We start from the raw sequence: 25308 nt of genomic DNA on the forward strand, positions 1-25308 counted from the left end.
AATGGTAGCTGAAACTAATACCTATGGATAGCTATTGGTATTCCCATTCCTATATGCATCATTGAGTCTGTGCTCAACCAGTAGCGGCTAGGATTTGACATCCAGTCATTTCATCCAAGACTCTGGTGTGACCTCTTATTAAATCAGCCCAAGCAGCTCGAGCAGATCCTCTATCTCTATCTTCATAAATCAGTTCCATTAACCCATGCCGTGTTTTATATGGCAACGAGTCCACGAAAGCCACCGTACATTACTTTTTCAAAGAGATGGCTTCTTCAATTTTCAACCTCCCATATATCATTTTCGTCGATTCCAGTATTGAGGATTGCAACGGGAACAGCTGTTTCCGTTTGGTGGGTATATTGCTGACGTTCAATCGTCGGGCTGGATCTTCACACTCGACTAATACTTTTTTGTCTCGCTCCCTTGACTGACTGAAGCCTGACTGACTTGGCTATTGAGTCGGCCTCCTCCGGCTTACATTTGTGGTTACTGTGTAAATGGCGTCTCAACTGATCCAGACGATTAAAATCTTTATTGCACAAGGGGCAAGAGTGGCCACCCCTCTCGTTGTGAGTTCGGCGATGCTTGGAAAGATTTGAAGATTCCCCAAACGACTTCCCACAGATGTCACACGTCAAAGGTTTATGCCCAGTATGTGTGCGCTCGTGCATGGCTAATAGGAGAGTCAGAAGAGCCGTGCATGGCTGGATAAGAGTTGAATTGCTTACTAAGTGCACTCTGTTGCTTGAAAGCATGCAAACAACCCGGGAAACTGCATTTCCAAGGCTTTTCGCCCGTGTGCACTCTCATGTGTTGGTCAAGCGACTGCTTCGCTGAGAGCTGCAGGCCGCATATGGAGCATTTCACAGGTTTATCTAAAAGTCGGCGTCAGTATACAGTATTTCTCCATTGTTGCAAGAGGCGATTTCACTTACATCCTGTGTGAGTTTGAATGTGGCGTTCTAATTTGCTCTTTTGGCCAAACACACTCGTCCTTGTACAACCTTCCCAATGGCACCGAAATCCAGGGGGTTGCCGTGACATTCCCTTCAGATGATCATTCTTTGTGTGGTTATGCAGTTCATCGGCATCCTTAAATTGCATAAGGCAGACTTTGCCATCCGGTGATCTCCATTGACAGGTATAATCGACGACGGTCTCTACGTCCACCGATGAAATTGGGGTGAGCTCAGTTGATATTGACTCCACGGATGACTCGATCGGTGACTCCTTGGTTTGTGTAGGAGGAGTCGTTGCATGTGGGGTGGGAAAGGGTGAAAGTGACGAAACCACGGATGGGTTCTGCAGAGGCGAGTCTGATGGAGAAAAGTGTGTGTCATGGGATGAGGTTGCGCTTAAAGAGTAAGACGGCGGGATGCTCGTACGGATAGGAAATAAAGAAAAATGGTCTTCAGCTTGCGAGGGCTGCGACAAGCTGCCAAGGTCGGGGATTGGCATGTTTATAGGCCAATGATCTTCGAATATGTGGCTGGCAAATTGGTCAAGTGTGTTGACCTCAAAGCCACATGTGAAATCTCCAAGATTGCTACCTAGCCCATGGCTTAAGGCATCTCCGCTGACAGTTTTGGGCAGAGTGCATTTCGGAATGGCGAGATTGGGACCATCGGCAATACATGGGCGAACATGCTCCACGCTATGTCGAGGATCATGGTATTGCAGAATGTGAGTTGCGAGCGGGTTCTCTTGAGTCAGGTATTCCCAAAAATTGCCGAACGTGCCATTATCGGCAGTCGTTGACAAGAACCCTTGTGGAAAGGAGTGGTTGCATGTCGACCCAGGAAAACAAGAGTGAGGTCCAAATTGTGAATCCGAATGAAATTGCTGAAAGCTGTTTGGCATAAACTCCAAGGAGGTATCTCCGATAGACGCAAGGGCTGCTGCAGCTTGCTTGTCGCCGTCTGAGAAGCCAGGGCCGAGGGGAAGTTGCTCAAGTCTGGCAAGGCCCAAGCAATTGGCATCCGTGCAGGGGGTAGCGGCATCCTCGCACATTTCGTCAAGGCACAGCTCTTTGTCGTCGCATGTATCATCATCGCAACACATTCCTTGGCCCGTATCACCACATTGGCTTGGGCAACTTATACCGCAGGCGGATGTGCATGACACCATTGATCTACAGTCATCGTCACAATTTGTCTCCGTCTGGCGCAAGGCATCTTTGCCCAGACGAAGAGAGCGAGAAGCATCAGGGAATGTGTCATTCAAATAGGCGTCCCAAGAGAAAGAGAAGGTCGGCTCGGTATCTGAGGGAGGGATGACTGCGCCAGAACTGCCGTGCCGGTCTCGTAACTGCGGCTGAATACCGTGATCCATAAAGGAAGCCATGGTGGTATGGCTTGAGGGCGATAAATCTAAGGAGTTTTGGGATGATTTTGAGGGTTTGAAAGGATCGGTAGAGTATACCGACGACTGGGCGTCTAGACGAGAATCGTCGTGAGAGAAATGATACGCAGTCGTTCCGGTGCCGTGAGGGATCCGATTGCTCGCATCCATCAGTTCAGAGAATCCAGAGGATGTGTCTATTGTAAAGTCATGAGAAGGTGGGCGAATGAATTCCATTGATTTGACGGAAAAAAGACGACGGGTGTCAATGCTCTATTAAAACGCGGGTTCTATGAGCTGCCTAGACATAGCATCAGCGACTCTGAGGCGATGCAAGACTGGCGAGAGAATACACAAATCAAATCTTACCCGTGAAAAGACTCAGTTTGTGAGTGGCTCATCCTAGAGAGAAGAGTCTAAGGGATTGGGCGAGCTAATAACGAGCCAAAGGCGACAGGGAAGAACTGGCAAAAAGTTGCTGTCAAAGCCCTGAATCGCAGCGCCGAAGCCTTTCGCAAAGGGGAGAGTGGAGAGTTTCCAGAAGGCTGAAAGGGACGAAGAAAAAGAAATTCCTCTTGGCCAGCCTCGAGTCTGTACAGGAAAGAAAGAAATTGGAAGGGATTAAGAAGCACGAGCACAAGCACGAGCACAAGCGCAGCAGGCGCAGGCGCAGGCGCGAACGTGGAAGGAACGCCCGCCTGCGGTCTGGGACTGGCTGACAAAGGCTGAGAACCTTGATGGATTGTGGTCCCTCAGCGGTTGCAACTTCCACCCGCCATATTTATGTTTTTTTTGCGCCTGCCCCACTGAAATCCTTGGGCGGGGCGCCGACAGTAGGTACGTACATTGCGGCTAAACTCCACAGCTTTGCAGCTGACAAGTACTCGTACGGCGAAGTACTTGGGCGAAAGCGGCCACAGCACCGACAAACACACGTTTGATGTGCGCCGTTGAGGTACTGCCTCTGTATTTGTGGTATTTGCGCACAACGGCTCGGGTGCTCGTGCTTCGCTTATTGCGGATTGGTGGGTTCACAAGCAGACGCACGCCATTGACAGCAAACTCCCACGGATCATGACATAAGCGGCTACTTTGCTTGTGGTAGGGATCCAACGCTTTGATGCTGCACGAGCTCGATATTGGATGATTTCGACTGTGTTCAATTTTAGTACTGTTAAGTCACTCTTTATATCGCTAGTGTTTTGGTGATGTGGTAGCCGTTGACATTCTTGATACAGCTCCTTTGATATGCCATACCTATATACCCTGCTTAGACTAGGTTCATATGAGGACAATTACTTTTCAAGTTTATCTATCAAGCACAGCAATGATATAATTGCGCCGCCTTATACTTTCAACATCAGACCTCAGTGACACTCAGCTTATAAAGTAGACCGCAGCCTAGAAATCCCAACTCACCTTCCACTCCCCAAACCATCATCTCATCTCAGTCTCCTCCAGGGTAATAAATCCCCTTCTCAAACCGCCCAAAATAATAAGCAGCCAAGATCTTAAAAATCACAGGCTTGGCCCGCGCTATGAAGAAAACCCCGCTTAGCATCCTCCCCCCCTGCCCGACAAACGCCTTTCTCAAAAAGCACACCGCGCAAACCAAGTTCCATCCTCTTCCTTTCTGGCGCTGCATCATGCAGGCTTGCGCGCATCGCTAGCTGCCAGACAAACAACCTTATCCCTGTTATCGCACTTACTGGTTTCGCATGCGACATTGAACAGGATATAATTATGAGCAATAGATTTGCTTGAGCTCTCTTCGTTGCTGTTTGCGACAACTTCCGCTCTTCACCTCAGTCGACCTGCTCCCACTTCCGCGTTCGCTGCTAGCCGCTCTCCAACCAACCTCAACCTCCCATTGATCCCAAGCAACGCATTTCCAACAATCTCGACTTAACTCACAAAACCATGGGCAACATCTGCGGCAAGACCGAGCCAGAGCCGGACGCTCAAGCCGGACGCCGCCTCGGCTCAGCTCCACCTCCGGGCCCGAAAACCGCACGCGTCCCCCAGAAAGTCGGAGGTCCTCCGCGAACCCTCGGCGGCGCAGGTGATGAGTCTGGCGGCGGCGACCCGGCTGATGCGCGGAGAAGAGCTGCCGAGGCCGCCGAGGTGAGTTTCCCTTCGCCCTTTCCCCTTACATCTATATACGTCGTGGCATCTATATATGTTGTGCTATGCGCCGCCGTGCTTGATTTCCGATATACTGACTGCTTCTTCTTCGTAGGCACGCGCAAAAGCTTCCTCCAAAGGCGGAAAGCTCCAGTCCCAGCTCAATGCGCAAAAGAAGAAGAACCTATCGAGCACCCTCGCCGAAGCAAGCAACCAGGAACTGCGCGCCAGAGAAGCGGACGAGGCCGCCCAGGCGCGAAACTGGGATTAGCAACCGATCGCGACCACGAATTCTACCTATCTACCAAACATACTTACCTATAAAAGAGGCTGGCAATACTATATTGCAAGTAGCAGGACTGCGGAATGCGAGAGTAGTCCTTTATTCGGAGTTCTTTTCTTTTCTTTCTTAGCCGGGGTGGTTCAGTTCTTTCTTCTCCAGATACCCTTCGTTGCTCTGGAGCATACAGCTTGGATTAGATACATGTCTCAATGCACACTTCCAGACAAGCATGCGACATTACTGTTGATACAACACATTCCTGTATATATACACTATAAGCACTAAATTTGATTACCAAAACTCGATATATAATTGCCTACACTAACCTAGACGCCCTTCTCGTCTTTATGTAGAATTTCAATTAATAGATACCTAGTAGCCCTGCCCCCTTGCGCCTTTTCACCGCCTGACAGACAAAATATTCATGCTCCATTGTTGATTGAGCGTCATAAAACAAGCAACTTTACCAACTGAGCAAGTGTTTTCTTCCATATCCCATACTCTTCGCTCCCTCTCCCCTCCGCCTTGTATATACCAATAATTCCCAGCCTCAAATTAAGTAACAGTATATCTTCCGCTCGCGGGAGCCCTGCTGTCTGCATCTGCCGCAGCAATTGTACCCTCTCTCAGAAGCCTCGTCATTTCGTTCAAAGCAGCGGATACCACGAGCTCCGTATCGCCTTCAATAAGAATATACAACTTGGGTTCTGCTCCAGCCGGTACTTCCTTTCCGGGAGGATAGAAGCTACCTTTGGTAGTGATGGATGTTCCGGTCGCCTCCAGAATCTTGGCCACGTTGGTGCGGTTGGTGACGGCCCACCTAGCCTTCTGGGGGAAGTCGTTGATTTCCAGCGTAGCGTGAAATGCACCGGCATCCGGACCTTTGTTGTCGATAGGTTGGCCAGAACGAAGCTGGCCAGCCTTGCCGAGGCGGCTGTTGATGGCACTGACAGCAGAACTAACCTTGTCCAAAGGATCCTTGCCCTTCTCACCTGTGACAACAACAGGCTGGGCTCCCTTGCCGCTCTCTCCTCCCTCAGCCCGTGCTATTTCACGAGCCTGGACAGTGGAGGCCGCCGCTTTGATAGCGCTAAGCGTCTTCTCAATCTTCTTGTCTTCTTCTTCCTTCTTGCCCTCTTCCTTAACCTCTTCTTCTTCACCCTCAGCTCTATGCGTCTTGCGCTCGCGAAGACGAGCGGCCTCACGTTCTGCATCCAGACGATCCAGACCCTTTCCACCAAATCCAGACGAGTCCTTGGCCTTACCTGACTTGACCTTTTCTCGGTGAGATTTCCGCATCTCATTGAGGCGTTCTGGGACAGGTTGGTCACTCTGTTCCAAGGCTTTGGCGATACCAGGAGCGCAATTCTCTTGTTCAGGCGTGACAAAAGTAACGGCGGTTCCTGTGTTTCCTGCACGGCCCGTTCGCCCAGCACGGTGAACATAGTCTTCCAGGTGGTTGGGTGCGTCGTAGTTGATGACAAGCTTGAGCTGCTTGACATCTAAGCCACGCGCAGCAACCGATGTAGCAATCAAGATGGGCACCACGCCTTTCTTGAAATCAGAAATGGTAGAGTCGCGATCTACTTGATCTTTACCTCCATGAATGGACATGCAAGGATAGCCCTTCTGCATTAGCTCTTTAAGAAGATCATCCGCTTTCTCTTGCCGCTCGACAAAGATCAACGACCGGGCATCTTCGTCCTTGTCATAGAGCTCACCTAGCAACTCTAGAACACGGAGAAACTTTGTACTCTCCTCTCTAACCTCCACAATTTGCTCAATCTCCTTGGCAACAACGCTGCGGCCGCCGACGGTGATCTCAATAGGGCTCTTGAGCACCTTTTTCGTGAGTGAATCAATGAGGCGTGGCATGGTAGCCGAGAATAGAATTGTTTGTCTGTCAGGTCGCATGTTGGCAAAAATCTTCATCACCTGTGGCTCGAAGCCCATGTCAAACATTCGGTCGGCTTCGTCGAGGACCACATAGGTAACCCTCCGGAGATTGGTGACTCGGCCCTGGTTGGCAGCCAGTAGATCGATCATGCGGCCAGGTGTGCAGACAATAATCTCAGCACCGCGCTTGAGTTCGGCAATCTGATCTCTAATGGGAGCTCCGCCATACGCACAAACAGCACGTAGGTTCATCATCTTCAGGAAAGGTTTGCAATCTCTGTGGATCTGAGTGGCTAGCTCACGGGTTGGTGTCATAATTAGCCCAATAGGGCCATCTGTGTCCTTGAGCGGCTCTTGGTCCTTGATATGTCGAAACATTGGAAGCAAGAAGGCCATAGTCTTGCCGGATCCCGTCTTGGCCACACCAACGACGTCCCGACCTGACATCAGCGCGGGCAAGGCCTGCATCTGGATCGGCGTAGGCTTTTCAAACCCGAGGGAACCAACGACATCGAGGGTTTGGCGGGTGAGACCACACTGAGCCCATTTCTGAACAGGCTTAGGTACATCCTTGCCGTTAACCTTTATTCCATCTAGCTCCAGTCGTAAATCTGTGACATCTGCTTCGGAAAGCGAGCTCAACTCTGCAGGCTCGACCCAGAAATTCTTGCGGATAGGTTGCAGATCTATCTTTGAGTAGTCAACGCTTGGAATATCCTTCTTCTTGCGCTTATTAGCGATGGCAAGCAACGCGGCGTCTGCCTCCGGGTCGCCTTCGTTATCAAAGGCATAATCATCATCAGAGAAATAAGCCTCAGGTTCTTGCTGCTTCTTGACAGTGGAGGCCTTCTTCAAAGGGTTCTTGACAGTCTCCGTTTGTTGAAGGTCATCCATGAATGCATCTAGAGGATCGACTTCGTCATCCTCTTCATCAACATCCATGTGTTCCGCAGGTAGGGCTTTGTCGGCTGTTTCCTCTCCGTTGGTAACATGATCGCCGTTAGGTTCCCGCGCCGCTTGGGGTTCGTCGTCTTTCATCTCCTCATCAGCCTGGTTTTCGACATGGGTTTCGACCTGGGTTTCGGTTTCGGTTTCGACTTCGGTTTCGGTTTGGTTTTCAGCCTGAAGACGTCTTTCATGAGCAGCACGTGCAGCGGCGGCAGCCTCTTCCTCGTTTTCGGCAAAGTTGTCGCCATCCGATTCGTCATCCTCATCTTGGTCAGCATAAGGGGTGTCGTCAGCCTCTATTGGAAGGCTGGGGAGCTTGGTAAGCTGTCGTTTCGTTATGACCTCCTCATCCATGTCAAGCTTTCGCTTGTTGGGAAGCTTGTCCCCTTCAGCATGAGATTTGCCAAATCCAAAAATGCTGGCTTTGGCACGATTTGTAGGCAAAGCAGACGCTTTATGATGATTCATGTCAGTAAGAGTAAAGCCATCTTGTCTCAAGGGAGGCAGAGACTTACCAGCAATTGTCTTCTTCACAGGCATGGCAATGGTAGGCGGTTGAACATCTATAGATCCCAGAGCCCCTTTAGTAGTATCGTGTGATCTTTGAACAGCAGACTTCTTTGCAATCGTTTTTGGATCAAACTTGCCAGTATAAGGCTTTGCTGGAGATACGCTTCCCGAGTCAACAGGAGCAGGAGAAGCAGCGGACGACACAACAGGTGATGAGACAGCCGTGGATCCCTCCTTGGCCCTCTTGTCCATCTCGGCCAACAGATTTCTAGTTTGGCTGGCATTCACCTCTTTTTGTTTCTGACCCTCGAGCTCCTTCTTCTTCTTCCATGCTTCAAGCTTGGCAAGCCGCTCTGCCTTCTTATCAACCTCGGATTGCACAGCGTTCGGCTTGGCCTTTTGGGCCTGTGATATGTCATGAGCTCTAGTTCTCTCATCCGGGATCAGAACACATACCTCATCAGCTCCATTCCTGCCATTATCAGCTACCGGGGTCTTGCGAGATCGGCTGTCAGCGCGGTTGCTGCGAGGATGAGAGTCAGCCGTGCCTTCACGTCGGCTTCTGTTCCTAGAATCGTCTCGTCTTCTAAAGTCGTCTCTACTACGGTCACGTCGGCGGTCAGGCGAGCGAGCCCTAGGCGCGAGTCTCTCTCTCGACCTTGCTCCTCGGCGATCACGTGGGCCACGGTAGAAGTCATCGTCTCGGCGATCTAAGGAGCGGTCTCGTCGCCGAAAGTTGTCGCGATCGCGGTCACGGTCACGGCCGCCACGATCCCTGTTGTCTCTGCCTCGATCGCGGTCGCGGTATCGATACTGTTGTTTGTTCAAAATTCTGTCAGACTCAAGTACCGGTATATAGGAGTCGCTGCCAAAGCTGGAGCTGGAGCGGCGGCGGTCAAATCTCACATCCGGGCTGCGCGACCTTGAGCGCCGGCGAGTATCCCTTCCATCGTCTCGGCGGTCTCTGGCATCCCGCCGGTCGTCATCTTTGCGGTGGCGGCGCGAGTTGAAATGGCTGCCTGCAGGACTTGGTGAGCGCGAGTCTCTTGGCCGAGCCATTGTTGTGGTCTCGCAGGCTCAGTAAGACACTACGGTTTGTGAGTACTACTTTTTGGGTGGTCTCGAGTCGATGCAAGACTTTTTCTCTCTCTTCGTGGCGATGATGTTGAGAAACGCGAATCGAAATCGAGGCTGGTCCAAACGATGGAATAATTTGATTAAAATCGGTCGCACGCCACCCCCCGAGCTGGTCAATTCCCCTATTCCAAGCCTGTCGCACAAAACCAGAAGCACAATCAAGATGATTAAGGATCGAAAGTGTCGATGCAAGCGTTGGGCGATAGTGAATGAAATGATGCTTGGGAATAGTGACGGAGGGGCGTTTTGCCGTCACAACTGCTGCTGGTGTTGATAAAAGCGACCCGCTGAAAAGTTGTCTGGAGGCTTGGACTAGCCGGGCTTCAGCCGATAGAGATGCCGCGATGGTTTTCTCGCGCTAATCCCTATCTGGCCTCAGCAGCTCGTCGCGCTCATCCACCTCTCACTCACTTTAACTTGTACCTGTTTTATCAACAGCGTGAGGTTCAACTTTTGAGTCGCAATGGCTGGGCTTGTTGGGTATGCAAGCTCTGATGAAGAAGGAGAAGACGAGCAACCTCAATTGCAACAGGATTCCCCTCAGGTATTTAAACATTCCGGGCTTGTGTCTGCGCAATGGCATTTCACTAACACGCCGATAGGTCGCCACACAGGCAGCAGCGCTTGTTGCAGATGAGGCTGAGAAAGAGGAACCTCAAATTCGTGAGTTCATCCGGCCAGAGCCTCTATATCAAAGCAAAATGACAGCGTGCTAATGTTGAAATAGAAAACTCAGTAGAATCTTCATCATCAAGGGAGAAAGATTCTGACAGCCAACCGCAGCCAACCACCATCGGCCCCGTGCCGCAAAATGCTGTTCCTTTAGGCCCATCCCTTCCACCCGCCGATGCGGCCATCGCCAACACCCTTCCAGAGCCCGATGGGCCACAAGAATCACCTTCATCCCCTTATTCATCCAACCGCGGCTTAATTCACGATCTCACCCTCCCCTCTGTACCCAATCTCGACATCCCGCCTTCGCCGCCGGGATCCCCACCCCCTGGATCCAACAAAAAAGTCGAACAATTTTTAGAACTCAAAAAGAAAGGCGTCCACTTCAACTCCAAACTTGAACAGTCCACAGCACTTAGGAACCCATCTTTAATGGATAAGCTACTAGACTTTGTCGGTATCGATGAGGTGGGTCAGTATGAGACGACCCTTCCGAAGGAGCTGTGGGATCCAAGGGGACTTCCAGACTGGGCATTTAGAGACAAGCTCAGCAAAAGCAGAGAGAAGATTGCAAAGGAGAAGGAGGCGGACAGAGCTGCTGGCGGTCGAACAGCCATCGACTTTGTTCCATCGAATGCTTCATCAAGCGGAGGAGCGCAAGGCTTACCAGGAGGAATGAGCGCAAGAGGCGAGAAGCGTAAGGGTGGTTGGAAATAATGATTACGAACAATACATGAACGAATTTGGATACGAGTCGGTCGGCAGAGTAGATTTGGCTCAACATTAATGGATGAATTGCGCGCCCATGGGCCGCCCCTACACCACCTTGGGAAAAAAAATACAAACATTTACAAGGAGGTATCATGAATCAGAATGCACCGTGACTGAGGCTTCATAACACATCTTCTTGTTCGTTCCCATCCCTTAAATGAAAAGATCACTCAATGAGTGAAATGGTATAAGTACCCCTGCACCAGGACACGCAACAGCAAGCATCTTCCACGGGAAAGAAGAAATATTTTTGCACCGCCCGACAGAAACTGAAAATCAAAGATCCCTCCTTCCCCTAGTACCATCTACGGACGCAATTATAAGATAGAATAAAAAGGTTGTCATAAATAAAATATAGTTGAGCAGGTATTGTTTTCTTATTTTAGCTTGAGCTAGACTTGCAGCCGAGGGTGGTGCCGAGAGAGCTCTTGATAATGGAACCGATATCCATGGGAACAGTTTGGTTGTGAGCAGCCAGACCGTCAAGGAAATACTGGAGTGTCGCGTCATCGTTGCGAACGGCAGCGCCCTGGAGTTTGACGGGGATGACTCCAGTCTTGCAGTACTTGGGGCTTTGAACGGCATTGATGACCGCAAGTTGGTCGAGGTTGGCGCTAATAGGGACCTTGTTGCTGCCGGGCACAAGGAGGAGGTTGGGAATGGTGAGATTGCCAATGGTGGTGTCGTCGATGAAGTTGGTAAAGGTAGCGTTGCCCTGGAATAAAGTGTCAGCAAAATCATGCGGCTACTATACCAAAGAATGTTCGAGCCGAGTGCTCATGGATGCAACCTACAATATCAAGAGTGAAGTACGAAGCGTTGGGGATATCGGCAGTTGCGCTGAAGTTTGGCTGGCCCTTCTTGGCAGTGAGGGCGATCTTGCCGTTGGTGACAGTAGTGCCATTGAACAAGTTCAGGCCGTTCATGGTAATAGTCTTCTTAAAGGTAACGCCCCATTTCCTGGACAGGCCAGAAGGCTTGACCTTGGTGCGGCCCTCGACGGTGACACGGAGAGTCTGGTTGGCGGCAAACCAGATGTTGAAGGTGTTGAAGGCGTCGGGGTTCTGGATCTGAACCTCCTGGCTAATGTTGACCAGCTGGTGCTTGTTGCCGTTAGTGGCGGGGAAGGAGACGTTGAGGAAAGGCGTGTGATCAGGAAGATCCTCGAGATACATGACTCCCTCGAAGGGATCAATGTTTGCCTTGATGGAGCCATCAGTGGTGATGGTGGAGTTGATCTCTAGCAAAATGCTGTCGGGCTTGGCGTTGAGGACATTGACGCCCTGGATTTCCAGCTTGGCATCGTTAATCTTGCTCTGGGCAATCCGGGGAACACCAACGAAGATGCTAGATTACGTGTTAGTGGGACAGAACATTTAATTCCCATTCCTCCTTTTTGTCACGTCGACGCATTGTCGCGTCAATGGTTGTCCCAATGAAGACACTTACACTAAGCAGATAACTAGGACAGCTCCGCAGATGAAGAGGAGCAGATATGCCCACCAAAAGCGCTTCAGGTGACGAACAAATCCTCCCTTCTTCGTGGGCGCAGGCGCGGGCTGATAGACTCTGCTCTCGGTCTGAGTGACCTCGGCGTTATCGCTCTCTTGCTTGTCGGACATTTTGCTTTGCGTTTTCCCTCGCGTTTGAGCTCTTAACAGGCGGTTGTCGTATGTCGTGTGAAGAAAAGGAAAAAAAGGGGAGGAGCGAGAACCACTAGGGAATAGGTACCCCGAGCCTGTTCCGTCCTATGTTGAAAGATATAAGTGCCTTGCGCAGCGAGACCCTTCGTTCCAGTCGACGAAAAAAAGAGGCAAAAGTTGGACAATCACAAACTCTCTAGAGCCCTCATTAAACCTATCGAGGGCTTGGAGTCGGCGATAGCGGTGGTGGCGGCCGGTAGATGGATCGGGGGCGCTCACAAAACCTCCACGGCAAGAATGGAGGACAAGAGCAGGGCCGGGGTGCGACTACGAGCTCGAATTTGGCGATGGCGATGTTTAAGTAGCGACACAGAACACAGACATGGGAGCAGCGGAAGGGCAGAGACGAGCAGGGGCAAGATTGGCGCAGGGAGGGTCATGGGCCTGGTGGCTAGCTCACGGCTGTTGGCAGTTCTGGCGATGGCCTCCCCCAGACTTGGACAGCCGGCTGTTGCTGCTGTCTTTCTTTGAGTTACTGTTGCTAGTCTACTCGTGCGTCTTGTGATGTTCACACCCCCTCCCTCTTCCCCTCCGCTCTAAGCCGGTTGCGAGACACACTCGCACAGCGCCATCACGCATCATGAAGCAAAAGGCGTCCCGTAGAGAAAAGGTTCTCCCAGCGTCTTCCACGTTTGGTGCTAGTATGCCGGTCCCAAGCCTTCCAGCGTCCTCCAGCGTTACCCCCCCAGGCGTCGGTTGCCCACCCATGGCACAAGATCCGTTTTTTCTCTTCTTCTTCCCTGTTCATCTGCATCTAGCTCGAAGCCACTCACGGCCGCCAATCTCCACCATCCCCTGCAACAGTGCAGCGATTTGCAGCCAACTAGACTCGGTACACGAGACGCAGCGGGGAGGCAGCGCGCTATTCCCTACTGGGCACTCCCCCGAGACTGTTTTTTTTTTCCGCCCTAGTCGCAAGCCTCCCCGCAAAGGCACCCGATACATGCATGTACCGCTGCTGCAGTCAGAATTCAGCTGCTGATCGCTGTACCAGACCGGGTACCTTTGCGCCCAGCGCTGCAATCCGGGGCTCGGATAATCGCTGTAGCGCTCCTACAAGCTACCAAGTACCTACTGGATGTGGCACTACCGCTACTGTACCACTGCGCCACCACTCTCTCTTCCCCCCAGGAGCTTCCTCTACGGCCATCATTGTTTGATCGATGCCTGTGTGGCCCCCAAAATAACAGGAATGCCTACCAGCTGTGTGTGAGTACATGGATGTTCGTTTACCTGCCGGCCACTAACTCGAAGATCCCTCGGCTGCTTGTGAATCTTGGTAACACGTGAAAGTCGACGTCGACGCAGGAACCGGGCGATGGGAGGACGCACGAGAGAAGCCGTGATCGGATTTTCAGACGAACCGTGATCAACATGCTGGAGCACCAGCTACACAAGGAAATAGGCCGTATTACGCTGGGTTTGCAAAGCAAAGCAATTCCTTATCAGAGATCGTCCAATGATTGCATGGCAATTAGATGGGATGGGCTCGTTGTGATAAATTCTTCTTGCACGCGACCCTGCTCGCCCCGTCGAAGTCTAGCAACCTAGCAGTGGATGACTCCGCTTGACTCGGCTGTCAGTCTTGTTTGTCCTCGTACTGCCGCTCCAGCTGCTACAGCACGGTCCACGACGCACAGCATGATGCCAAACATCCCTGCCGGGCAATTGCCTTCCACTGGCTCTCTCACCTATTCTACAAGCGGGTTCAGAACGGCATCTTTTTGCTTGACAATCAATTTCAGTCAACTCTGGCACACGCCCAGTGGCAACCGCGAAAAGGGGCCTCAGACCGAACCAAGCTAGGTGAAAGGGCCGAGTAGGAGAAACATGGCCAATCTGCGCCATGAGAAGAGGACCGGCCTTAAGTTGCTCTCCTTGCGACCATGGCAAAGCGTCTCCACAGCTTCCCACACAACCTTAGCAAAGCCTGCAGGAGATGCTTCCTGACTGGGAACCGTTCCGGCGTGCCACCGGGCCGCACTTAAAGACGCCACCGCATCTCATCATCTCTCAAAATGCACTACGGACTAATTCTGTCAGAAGATCTCCATAACATGCGAGAAAGGAATAAAATACGAGTACAATTAAACCGAATAATAATACTCCGGCATGTCTGGGTTTGGAATCTCAAGCCAACACGCCTGGGCTCACTAGCAGAATCTTGCAGCCAGTGACTCAGACAAACAATTAAACAGAGCCTTGAGATAATAAGCACAATGCGGAAGTGAAAAGGAAAAAATTTGCAGACTGCTATACCTGCACTTGCAGGTAGTATTATTCGTGGTAACGTCTGATTTTAGCGTCTCGTCTCATCAAGACAGTTACACCGAACACACGATGATTACTACAGGGCTCATTGTCTGCCGGCCATTAGTACCTTATCTTGGACCTGGTCCCGGCTGATGCGATTCATGCAATGACAGGCGACCGTCTTGAGAAAATAGCAGCTCGCTAACACGATTGGCAGGACGGAAATAAAACACCCCCACCCTTCCATTTATGAGACACTTGTCATAACTGAAAGAAGGGGTCACAACTCCAATCATAGCCTCGACAGGTGAGGCAACTGGACAGCCCGTTTGATGAATCTTCCGTATGTCGGCACGATGCGACGAGTTTCAGCTTGAGAAGGCTTGTTTTGTCATCGGTACGGGAGGGAAATATAGCCCCATCGCATTTAGGATCTTATGACACACAGCCATCCACCTTGGAGCTCATCCAACAGCTATTTCGTTCTGGTACGGCTCCACACCATCAAAATTTGTCGGTAGACCCGGCGGCGTGGGCTTGGATGGCGCCGTTCAGCCAATCGCACACGGCCAATGGTTTCCAGATTCGTTTCCCAAGACTGGCCGCGGGTTGGTTCAAGTTGTCGAGATTTCGCCACAGCAAACGTAGTTGTTTGATGCCGGCAAGTGCACGATAGGTTGTCTTGTGGTGTGGCGTAGGCTGTTTACAGGTTACCCGTCTGTTCTCGCGTGGCACCATGTGCATCATCGGAAGTCCGGATATACAGGCATTTGTCGTCCGAAGAACAGACGTTTTCTTACATACATGCACTTGCACGAGTTCTAGACGCGTCTACGAGGATGTGGCAGCAGCTATTTCTTGGCACCTAGGAGTGCGCCTGTGCTCGTCCGTTTAAGTGTTGGCCGCGTCTCTGTACTAGACATGGCCATGGCGCTTCGTATCTGCTGCAGCCGCCATGCTGTCGAAACTTGTTTGCACACACGAAAAGAGACATGGGGGGAAGCTCAAGAGAATCGGCGCACCCGCTGAACCGAAGAGACATTACGTTATTGACAGCTTCCGAACCAATCCTATTCTTTGAGCTGAAAGACCCTAGACATTTGCTCACGCATCCCATTGAGGTTTGTGTGTTGCAGTACGGAGACTATCGTGTGATCCTTGCCAGATTCAGCTGCAGCACATGCTCATTTTGGCTTCTTGCCATACACACTGAGGCATTCTTGTACCACACCAAAGCCGTTTACATTGACGCATTACTACAGTAGCCCAACCATTCCTAGGGCGCCCTCTTTTAGAAACCTCGTCTTCTTGTTACAACGCAGCTAACCATCCGTGCCCAAGGGCGTCTTTGCACGAGTGCGGTGTCAGAAGTGGTTTAGTATAGGATTATGGGATTCCTTCTATTTCTGCGCCCAAACCTTGGCGTTCAAAGTTGCTGAGGTTTTTTATTAGAACACGGGACAAGTGGATTTCAGGTCATTGATATCTGTACTCCCTGAAGGTAAGTTCATTAACAATAGCTGCATATGCTAACGCATGATTATCAGGCAGGGGCATCGTGAGGAAACTAACAAGACAAGTGAGCCCTTCTCGTCATTGCTGTTGATCCTGATCACCGCAACAAATGACGGTGAACGCATTAGCATTATGAGCTAGCTAAGCTGGCACACACATGTTGGTATTCTCTCTTGTCTCTCAAGCACATCTGTAACAACGTGGACGATCATTGCATGAATATATTTGCAACCCAATCATTCTACCAGGCTAAACCGTTCCGCCTGGATGCATATGTCACTCGCTTGCTGTCCGTCTCTTCTAGCCAAGCAACTTGGCAACGCTACATGTACCTACCCCAGACCCCAGACTGTCTTTGAGATGACCATCTCGCAATCTTCCCCCAGCTTTGATCGTTCACAGCTGCAGAACGCTAGTGGTTGTGCTACCCACTCCCCACCAACCCCGCCGTCGGCTCGTGTGTGCCATCATCACGAGCTGCCGAGGATGCATATGAAGATTCCCTCACAACTTGGGCTTCACCCACAGCCCCTGCCGGTCCAGCTCCGCATCTCCGTCGAAAATATCTCTCTCCACACGGCGAGTGTTGATCTGGGGCCCCAAACGTTAGCTACTGCTACCAAAGATCGCCAGATTCAAATCCTGGGGGCGGCATTTTCGTCTTGTCTAGCCTCCGGACTCGCAATCCGGGGGAGAGCGGGGATGGGCACTTACAAATCTTGGGCCGAGCTCTTGTATGTTTTTCACTCCGAGGAGTCTCATGCATGTGGAAGTCTCCGCCTCGAGAACTATTCAGGGCCGAAATCGCCCGAGTCGTTAGAAAATCTCTTCTTGATATTTTCTCAAGCATGACGTGAAGAGAGGGGAAAGATGCACAAAGATAAGCATGGGCCATGATGACATGGTTCGTCCCGGAGCAGTATTGCCGAAGGATATCAAATCACATCATCATCACTGGTACGGCAAACGCGGTAGGTTCTTCATGGTGGCAAGAACATTGAAATCACAGCTGCACTGGGTCGGAATTTTGGGGATCAACTCACTTTCAAGCGTTCGCTCCACGCCAGCTGCACCTCCAGCACCGAGTCCAAACAAGGCAGCACGGCCAATGCCCACTGCTTTGGCACCCAGGCAGAGTGCCTTGACAACATCTGTGCCTCTCTTAATGCCGCCGTCGACCCAGACCTCGATCTTATCAAACACTTCGGGGCAATACTTTCTGATTTCAAGCAAAACGTGAACCGGGGGAGACGCCGTATCCAGTGCTCGCCCACCGTGGTTCGAGAGGATAATGGCCTTGACCTGCGGCGCATACTTGGCAGCAAGGTAAGCGTCCTCGTATGTGTGAATACCCTTTAGCACGATTGGCAGATCCGTGTGCTTTGCCAGCCACGGCAGCGTTGTCTGCCATGTCAGGTCGCTGGCCGTGCCGAAGAATAGCTGCTGGCCGACACCACCGCCGCCAGGAAGCTTCTCCTGACCACCCTTGACGCCAGGCTCGACTACAAAACCTTTGTCGAGGTTGGACTTTTCATCAATCTCGCGCTTGCCAGGTACGGGGGCGTCCAGTGTCAAAACGACACATTTGTATCGGTCTTTCATCTTATTAATGCGTCTCAGCATCTCTTCGCTTCGGTCACGACGGTTCTGCACATATAGCTGCCACCCAAACACCTGGCCTGGCTTTGCCTCGGAGGCAATCTCCTCCGGCGTCATTGAGGAGTTGTTGGAGATGAGCTGCATGGCACCGAACTTTCCCGCCGCCCTGGCGATACCAAGCTCGCCGTCTGGATGAGCTAACCTGGCCATGGCAGCCGGGCTGACATATATGGGGAGGCCAACCTTGTGGCCAAGGAGAGTTGTCGACATGTCGCATTGTGTGCAGTCGACGAAGACGCGCGGCCGTAGAAGAATGTCTCGATATACTGTAGTGTTGAATGTTTTGGTGACCATGTCGTCACCGGCAGAGTAGTAGTACGCCCATGCCTTTTTCGAGATTCGCTTGGTGGCCTCTGCTTCGATCTCGTCGAGATTCAGAAGCGTCTCGAGGGGCGCTGGGGCATCATCGTTCTTCTTGACTGGAACTGGCTTTGCCTCAATCAATGTCTTGGGATCGACCGTTCCCAGCTTGGCCTCTGGCTTGAGCTCGTCCAGCGTGCCTGACGGGTGAATGGGATCAAAGTCCTCGGTGGCATCCTTGCCGGCCAATTGGAGAATCACTTTTGCGCCGCCCGGGTGTGAGGAGAGGAAGTCGGTCACGTCGTACACCTGGCCGTAGAGGATGACCCAACAGCTGTCGGCGGTGTTGTGTTTCGCGACTGCAGCCAGCCAATTAGTACCCAAGGACGGCAGAAGCAGCGGCCAACGACGGGAACATACCTTCAGCAGCATCGAATACCTTGGCCATGGTGTATGTAGTCTTTTTGCTGTTGGTTCTTCTCTCGTCTATGGAGGAATTGGAGTTGGCATGGGACTTCTTTTTTTCGCGAGCTCGACCGGTAGTTCTATCGCCCTCTATTAAATGATGGGCGTTCGCCCGCCGAGTTCGCCCAGCGGATCCTGCTGTATGGCTATCGAGGACTGCGGGTGGAGTTTGGCTTCGTGTGGGGGAGGGAGCTATTCGCGCCCCTGGATGAATCTTCCCACCAATGACGACTGCGCTTTCGGTAATACTAAGTGTGCTTGGTTGGCTATAGTCGGATGCGATTTCCTGGTTTCGTACAGCTCATGCTACCCTATACAGGAGCATTTTGATCTACGATTCGACGATTTGTTGCTCTATTCAGACAAGCAATGTAAGTAACAATTGGTCTTTGCTTTGATACATATTCACAAGACAATTGACAGCAACCTATGATCAAGCAAGAGATGACGAGTGGCATATCATGTCGTCAAACTAATTGAGGGTTGGCTTATGGCGCAACTCCTCGATTACTCCCGTCTACTTCCCGTTGGAGTAATTTCAACGATTAGCTTTTGTCCGGCATTTATCCGTCCCTGACCCGATCCGGAAACCATCGGGCCCCGGTTTCGGGGCTCCTAACAAAAAGAAAGAAAAGCAGAAGAGCGGAATTTCGCTAAGCCGACGGGGCAAAGATGGCCGAATCAGAGAAACGCATTGCGGCGACTGCGGCCAACTTTGCCCCCCACGTTTTCTTTGATTCCGGGCTTATCGGTTTAGCCAGCGTTTAGCCGAATGTTTCCTATCGCAGGCTACGTCTTTTCTTTGCTTTGCTTCTTTTGGTGACCTCATAGCTCGCCTCTGCCGGAATATCTCCGTGCCAAAGCAAAATACCGACCGAACAAGCAAAATCCCGAGCTACACACTGGTTTCGAATTAAAAAAAAAGTAAACCCGTCTACGACAAACTTGCAGCGATAAACACATGCACACGTTTCTTGAAGCTGTAGTGCCACGTTACTTCAGTCCAACGAAGAGAGACTAGACCGGGTTACCTGTTATTCTTTTCGGCTGATTTGCATCTCTTATCATTGTTTACAAGCTTCATACATAAGCAACGGAATTCATGCGCTCGACAGTTTCCGCGGCAAAGACCTTCAGAGCCGTGGCTCGGCCATGCGCACGATGCCGTCTCCAAGCGTCACGATCCATGTCCACGGCGACGAAGCCCAACCCCGCGCCGCATAGCACCGCATCATTACAAGTCGGCAGTTCGAGAGCAAGAGCATTGCCGCAGCAGCAGCGATACTCCAGCGTCGCATTCTTCTCAACCAGCGCCGCCGCATCCGAACCCTCGGCAGCATCAGCATCAGCGTCAGCCTCTTCCTCGGAAGAACAACAACAAGCCCCATCACCAGCGCCGTTGACGCACTACGACATCTTCCCCGAGACGCTGCCCCTCGGCCCCCCTCCCTCGGGCCACTTCCCCATCGACACGCGCGCCCTCCGCCGCGAGTTCCTGCGCCTCCAGGCCCGCCACCACCCGGACATGCACCCTCCCGGCCCGGCCAAGGCCCGCGCGGAGGCCACCTCGGCGCTCATCAACGACGCCTACAAGACGCTCGCCAACCCGCTCCTGCGCGCGCAGTACCTCCTTTCCCTGCGCGGCGTCGACGTCGCCACCGACGAGACCATGCAAGTTGATGATCCGAGCTTGTTGGCCGTCGTGCTGGAGGCGCACGAAGAGATCTCGGACGCGGATAAGGAGGAGGATCTCGCTGAGTTGAGGGCGGTGAATGATAAGCGGATTGGGGAGAGCGAGGGGGTTTTGGAGGAGGCGTTTCGGGAGGACGATGTGGCCGCGGCGAAGAGGGAGGCTGTCAAGTTACGGTATTGGGTGAATATTAAGCAGAGCTTGGATAATTGGGAAGAAGGCCGGCCGGTGGTGCTGCAGCATTGATCGATTTGATATCTGGATGGGGTGTGTGCTTTTTTTTTGCGTATATATTTCCATTTTTGTTCAAACGTTTCATGTGGACTTGCATTGGGAGAAAAGAGAGGAAGGACATTCATCTAAAGGAGGACAATTTAGACAGGGAGAACGATAGACCATGTATCAACAACATACTCAACTCATGTTGACACCGTCGAAGCAAAAATACTCATTGAATACTACATAGGTATAGTAGAACAATAAGAAGAAGAAAGATATTACACTTTGTCGAATTGACTCGTCCATTCATGTGTCATATATTCGCACACAGATTCCTCACCACTACTTAACAAACGATATAAAAAAAGAGGTCGGCAAATATACATGTGTATATATAAATATATATATAAGAAGCAGTCATTCCTAAGTACAAAAGAGTGACGCCGTGGCAAATGGCACACCCTGTATATATTCCCTCCATCCCTATCTGCACCCAACGCCAGTCATGCATGCTCTGTAACGCGGACATTTATATAATAAGAAAAAAAAAGACATGAAAAAAAGTTAAAAGACATATGCGTCTTTGATTGCACACACATATTCTGCATGCCCAACATTACCGCCGGTACGCGGGTAACTGCTCTCCATCATCGTTGTCGTGTCTCCTATGTGCACTTGTGCTCCCTGATGATGTTGCATTGGCATTATACCCCGGATAATCATCCTCATCTTCAACCATCGTGGGCGCAGTTGGTTCAGCATCAGCCGTCAAGTCATCTTCCCTAGGGGCTCGACCGGGTCCGCCGCCTCGATCCATGTCCTCAGGGAATTCAGGGGGAGCGCTGGCTTCTTGCATCAGCCGTCTCCGCTCACGCTCCTGTTTATCCTCGCCGGCGTCCATCGGACCGTTGACGGCGGCTGTGAGCTCTTCTTCTGTCGGAGCGGAGGGGCCAATGTTGTCCTCTTCCCCTGAATTGCCTGCATATGGTGGTCGTGGTGTGGCTTGAGCATCGTAAATGTCGTCTTCATCAGGCGAAGATGGTCCGGCTTGCGGACGACTGGGCAGCAGTCTTTGTTCTGCCTGTCGTATGCGATCCTTCTCCGTCAAATTTCTTGGATCAGGCATCTGAGGAGGGGGTGGTGTATATGATGGTGCAAGGTCGTGATTGCTTGTTGGCGGATAACTCGGATGAGAAGGATGAGGAGAGCGAGTAGGGGAGTAGGATGGACGTTGATGGTTTGTGGGTGGAGGAAAGTATTCTTGTGGTGGTGGCCCATGGGGTTGCGGATTATTGCGGTCGATTTCTTCGTATCGAGTCGGGGTTGGGACAAAGCCCATCTCGTCGTCGCTCTCCGCATTGTCGAGCGTTTTCGACGACGAGGACACCTTGACGAGCCTCCGCTGTCCTGATGAGTCCACTGTGCCGACAATGGACTCGATCGTCACGCAAACAACGCCCTTTTGCCTTCTAAGCGGAGCCGTGTCGATGATTTCTATCTGAGCCCCCCTCCTCTGTGAAAACATGCTTATAGTCTGATCTGTGGCGCTGCTGCTAAATGCGCCGAATCTCGAAGTCTTTCGGGATGGGAAGTGACCAGATAGCCTTCCGCCCAAATCGACAATGACTTCTACCTGGTACTTGAAGGAGATCATATCTCCAGGTACTCCCTTGATGGTCGGGAACGAGTCATCAGGGAGTTTGACTGGCACCGTGACCGACGCCTGCATGGTTTCCGGGTCGATGATGAGCGGTGCCGTTGTCTGGTCAAGGTCTTTGCGAAATACGCTGATGGAGCCGGCGGAAGACAGTGACAGGCCGCCTAACCCCGTTCGTGACCTGGGGTATATATCCTCTCTCTGTATTCGACGAGCGTCCTCCTTGGTCATCATGTCCTTGAACAGCTGTGACGGAGGCGAGGTATCGATTTTTCCCTGGCGGAAAAGCGTTACAATGACACCAGTCATGCTCTTGACCTGCTTAATATGCTGCACCGTAACTCGCACCGACACGGCGTCACCCGGCAAGCAACCGCCCCTGAGAAGCTCAATGCTGGCGGTAATAGTCTTGTCGTTGACAGCTTGCTGCTGTGCTGACATGAAGGCACTGGTGCCAACCTGTGATAGCTGAGTCATGTCGCTCCGACTCATGGCGGTGCTGATGCTGCGGCCGCTCTCGCCGCTGACCTCGCTTTGGACATCGCTCAAGGCGGCCGCTCCTCGGCGTTCACTTTGCTGGTCGCCAAGGGGATTCTCACGCGCGGCGGTATCCTCGGAAGGGGTCGAGATTGGTTCTCCTGCGTCGGGCTCAGGTACTACATCGACTGGCTCAGGGGTAGCAAGAGAGCTCTTGTCCAGTGCCATTGATGACTTCTTCTTTCTCGTCTTCTTGGATATAGGTTCAAGAAAGATTGTCCTCGGTGGCGGCGGTGGCAGGAGGCCTACGTCTATCCTCTCGGCCAGCATAACTTTTCTTTCACATGTCGTTGTCGCCGCCATGGATAGGGGGCGTGTTAGAGTTGCCGTGGCCATGTAGGATACGGTTCCGCGCTCGAACTAGATTGGGATACAAGTGACGTTAGCAACTGCTCTTGATAGTTGATGCCCCTTATGCGTATACATGTACACGCCAAGGCTTCAGGCGCGGACTATGTGATCGGAAACTCACGTCAATGCTACTTGGCAGTCCCTTGTCGGGGAACACCAAGTCGAAACCGAATTCGTATCTGCCGGGATCAAGCCTGCCCTCGCCGCTCAGCACCTGCTCGTCCTGAAAGAGGCTTGCGAAGCCGTTGCCATGATACTGCGGGCGCGAGGAGCTTCCTCCCTGCGGCAGCGTAGTGATGTTGCGGACCTTGGCAGCGCCGGCGGGATCCCTCAGCACGCGCACGAAGCCGTGCAGCGTAACGACCAGGTGGGTGATGCGCACCGGCTTGACGACGACCAGGACGACAGAGCCGTGGACGTGGTCGCCGGCGGCATATTTCCGATGAGGCTCGTCGCAGCGTACATGGAAGTCGGTCACGCTGCGGTTGCGGTTGCGCAGGGGGAGAGGCAGAGGCAGATTGAGGGAGCTGCCCAGGCGCGCCAGTAAGCCGGGGCGCGATCCGGATGTGGAGGAAGACGTAGACGAAGGAGCAGTCGTGGGGACGGGAGTATGCGTGAGGCCAGGCGTAGATGTTGAGGCAGACGTGGAGGGCGTATTCGATGTTCTTGTGGATGGGGATGCTGCTGCTGCAGGGATCGACGACCGAGGCGGCTGGCTGTCGGCAGCAGCGGCAGGGGCCGAGGAGGGCGATGCTGGTGTCGGCGATGGTGAGGAGGGCGAAGACGGCGTGCTCTCTCTGTCTCTGGTGTCTCTTGCTGCGGTCGAGGCGCCAGGGAGCGCTGGCAACGACACGGACGCCGAGGCCGACGATGTCGACACGCCGCCGCTGCCCCGAGATGCTGGCATGGGCGTGGCAAGGCGGGCTCGAGCGGTCGCCGGTCGCTGCAACGGCCGTAGGGACGCTGTGGCTGGATCGTGTGTTGTCGTCGCTATCGCCGTGGGAGCCGCAGATTGGTAGGTGAGTTTCGTAGATCGTGGCTCGTAGGTCGTGGCTCGTGGTCTGGCGCTTCGGAGTCCCCAAATCGACAGCGTTTCCCGAATCGGACCAAAAAAAGAAAGAGCAGAGAGAGACAATAAAAAAAGACAATGAACAAGAAAAGGGAAAAAGTAAAAGGAAAAAAAAGAAGAGAGAGAAAACCCCCAAAAGCTAGACCCGGCGCCGGTGGGATTTATTATCTCCCTACTTCTCCCTCTCGCTCTCTCTCGTTCGTTCTGCAGATGAAACAGAAAATACACACCCCAATAATTCCTACCTAGTAATATTAAACTGCACAGCAGCCTTGCTCCAGCGAGCGGCAGACCGGCACGGTGGAGGGGGGCCAGAGGTGTTGAAAGAGGCAAAGTTCGGCAAGCCGCGCTGGTTGCGTCGCTGCGAGGCTAGCAGCACCAAACATTCCTAACTGGAGGATGACGACGCTTTATTTAAAAAAAGGAATGGGAGGAACAAGCAAAGGAAAGAAAGAAAGAAAGAAATGGACAGACACGCAAAGAGAAGGAGAAACGATATTAAATTGCACAACACAGACACAGACAGAGTCACAGTCACAGACAAGACGCAAAGGAGATCGAAAAAGGGCACGCTCGCAGCAGCCGATTATCCTGCCTGTTTCGGTTGGCGCATCTCAGTTGGGGATTTGCCAAATGCACATGCACCCGCTTTGGCCAAGTTGCAGCAAGGCGGCGGTGCTTGTACCAATTGGGCCGTCCGAGTGCTGCCACAACGCAGCCGAAAAAGAAGCCACCGAGTCGCCTATCCTGATCCTGATTCCTGATCCTTGCATCGAATAGGACAATCGTATTTGATAGAGCCTTTGCTCTAATACTGTGTACTGTACGGATAAGCTGGAAGCGTATTGACTTAGGCCATCTTACTGTACCATTGATTACTTATACCGCCATCTATAAGCTGGAACTTCCAAGCCTTCCAAGATTCCACACCTGTACCTATCTAGCATTTCCCCCTCAAAATCAGCTAAAATCGATACCCCTGGACCCTTCTGCGTGCCCCCCTCCAGGCACACCGGTTACTAGGCACTACTAGCACCGATGGAGCTCATCTACTTCAGACCTGACCTGTTGTTTCGTTTCGTCAAATCCAACCCTCAAAAAACCTCTTCTCATCAGCCCATCCTTCAAAGCTTGGGCCATAACAAAAAAAACAAGCTCCCCTCCCCTCCCACCCCTTCCCCGTGTTTCTTTCCCCGGGTGCTTCGG

General features: G+C 52.1%; 9 protein-coding genes across 9 annotated transcripts; 3 read left to right on the forward strand and 6 right to left on the reverse strand.

Annotated features, from left to right (window-relative positions):
- Positions 1–81: 81 nt before the first annotated feature.
- Positions 82–2864, reverse strand: M431DRAFT_452040 (hypothetical protein). The gene is made up of 4 exons (XM_024915279.1): positions 2713–2864; positions 939–2644; positions 732–878; positions 82–676 (listed from the first exon to the last, which is right to left on the reverse strand). Exons 2-4 carry the CDS (start codon positions 2578–2580, stop codon positions 393–395), a joined length of 2073 nt encoding a protein of 690 aa, XP_024773865.1. The 5' UTR covers positions 2581–2644; positions 2713–2864; the 3' UTR covers positions 82–392.
- A 1263-nt stretch (positions 2865–4127) lies between these two features.
- M431DRAFT_452159 (hypothetical protein) lies at positions 4128–5022 on the forward strand. Its single transcript, XM_024915280.1, has 2 exons — positions 4128–4467; positions 4583–5022. The coding sequence occupies exons 1-2, from the start codon at positions 4264–4266 to the stop codon at positions 4736–4738; spliced, it is 360 nt and encodes a 119-aa protein (XP_024773866.1). The 5' UTR covers positions 4128–4263; the 3' UTR covers positions 4739–5022.
- Positions 5023–5305: 283 nt separating this feature from the next.
- Positions 5306–9163, reverse strand: M431DRAFT_87250 (hypothetical protein; the record flags this gene model as incomplete). The annotated part of the gene is made up of 2 exons (XM_024923779.1): positions 5306–8046; positions 8110–9163. The coding sequence occupies 2 exons, from the start codon at positions 9161–9163 to the stop codon at positions 5306–5308; spliced, it is 3795 nt and encodes a 1264-aa protein (XP_024773867.1).
- Positions 9164–9704: 541 nt separating this feature from the next.
- On the forward strand, positions 9705–11029 carry M431DRAFT_555601 (hypothetical protein; the record flags this gene model as incomplete). The annotated part of the gene is made up of 2 exons (XM_024921425.1): positions 9705–9806; positions 10001–11029. The coding sequence occupies 2 exons, from the start codon at positions 9705–9707 to the stop codon at positions 10628–10630; spliced, it is 732 nt and encodes a 243-aa protein (XP_024773868.1). The 3' UTR covers positions 10631–11029.
- Positions 11030–11066: 37 nt separating this feature from the next.
- M431DRAFT_86928 (hypothetical protein) lies at positions 11067–12306 on the reverse strand (the record flags this gene model as incomplete). Its single annotated transcript, XM_024923738.1, has 3 exons — positions 11067–11399; positions 11479–12031; positions 12134–12306. The coding sequence occupies 3 exons, from the start codon at positions 12304–12306 to the stop codon at positions 11067–11069; spliced, it is 1059 nt and encodes a 352-aa protein (XP_024773869.1).
- A 1460-nt stretch (positions 12307–13766) lies between these two features.
- M431DRAFT_452287 (hypothetical protein) lies at positions 13767–14520 on the reverse strand. Its single transcript, XM_024915281.1, has 2 exons — positions 14473–14520; positions 13767–14410 (listed from the first exon to the last, which is right to left on the reverse strand). The coding sequence occupies exon 2, from the start codon at positions 14233–14235 to the stop codon at positions 13927–13929; it is 309 nt and encodes a 102-aa protein (XP_024773870.1). The 5' UTR covers positions 14236–14410; positions 14473–14520; the 3' UTR covers positions 13767–13926.
- Positions 14521–16659: 2139 nt separating this feature from the next.
- On the reverse strand, positions 16660–18562 carry M431DRAFT_87974 (hypothetical protein; the record flags this gene model as incomplete). Its single annotated transcript, XM_024923854.1, has 4 exons — positions 16660–16746; positions 16870–16943; positions 17199–18473; positions 18535–18562. 4 exons carry the CDS (start codon positions 18560–18562, stop codon positions 16660–16662), a joined length of 1464 nt encoding a protein of 487 aa, XP_024773871.1.
- A 1119-nt stretch (positions 18563–19681) lies between these two features.
- M431DRAFT_88086 (hypothetical protein) lies at positions 19682–20515 on the forward strand (the record flags this gene model as incomplete). The annotated part of the gene is made up of 1 exon (XM_024923867.1): positions 19682–20515. One exon carries the CDS (start codon positions 19682–19684, stop codon positions 20513–20515), a length of 834 nt encoding a protein of 277 aa, XP_024773872.1.
- A 589-nt stretch (positions 20516–21104) lies between these two features.
- M431DRAFT_6426 (hypothetical protein) lies at positions 21105–23940 on the reverse strand (the record flags this gene model as incomplete). The annotated part of the gene is made up of 2 exons (XM_024921657.1): positions 21105–23042; positions 23155–23940. The coding sequence occupies 2 exons, from the start codon at positions 23938–23940 to the stop codon at positions 21105–21107; spliced, it is 2724 nt and encodes a 907-aa protein (XP_024773873.1).
- Positions 23941–25308: the final 1368 nt, after the last annotated feature.

The sequence above is a fragment of the Trichoderma harzianum genome (assembly GCF_003025095.1).
Source record: "Trichoderma harzianum CBS 226.95 unplaced genomic scaffold M431scaffold_7, whole genome shotgun sequence".
NCBI lineage: Eukaryota > Fungi > Ascomycota > Sordariomycetes > Hypocreales > Hypocreaceae > Trichoderma > Trichoderma harzianum.

What these genes read in the sequence shown, in the direction of transcription:
- M431DRAFT_452040 (XM_024915279.1), bottom strand. Translation starts at nt 2,580, where the DNA reads ATGGAATTCATTCGCCCACCTTCTCATGACTTTACAATAGACACATCC. An exon ending in CATTCAAACTCACACAGGAT is followed by an intron (nt 879 to 938) that starts GTAAGTGAAATC and finishes GCCGACTTTTAG; the next exon opens with ATAAACCTGTGAAATGCTCC. An exon ending in CAAGCAACAGAGTGCACTTA is followed by an intron (nt 677 to 731) that starts GTAAGCAATTCA and finishes CTCTCCTATTAG; the next exon opens with CCATGCACGAGCGCACACAT.
- M431DRAFT_452159 (XM_024915280.1), top strand. Translation starts at nt 4,264, where the DNA reads ATGGGCAACATCTGCGGCAAGACCGAGCCAGAGCCGGACGCTCAAGCC. An exon ending in GAGCTGCCGAGGCCGCCGAG is followed by an intron (nt 4,468 to 4,582) that starts GTGAGTTTCCCT and finishes TCTTCTTCGTAG; the next exon opens with GCACGCGCAAAAGCTTCCTC.
- M431DRAFT_452287 (XM_024915281.1), bottom strand. Translation starts at nt 14,235, where the DNA reads ATGGCGCAGATTGGCCATGTTTCTCCTACTCGGCCCTTTCACCTAGCT.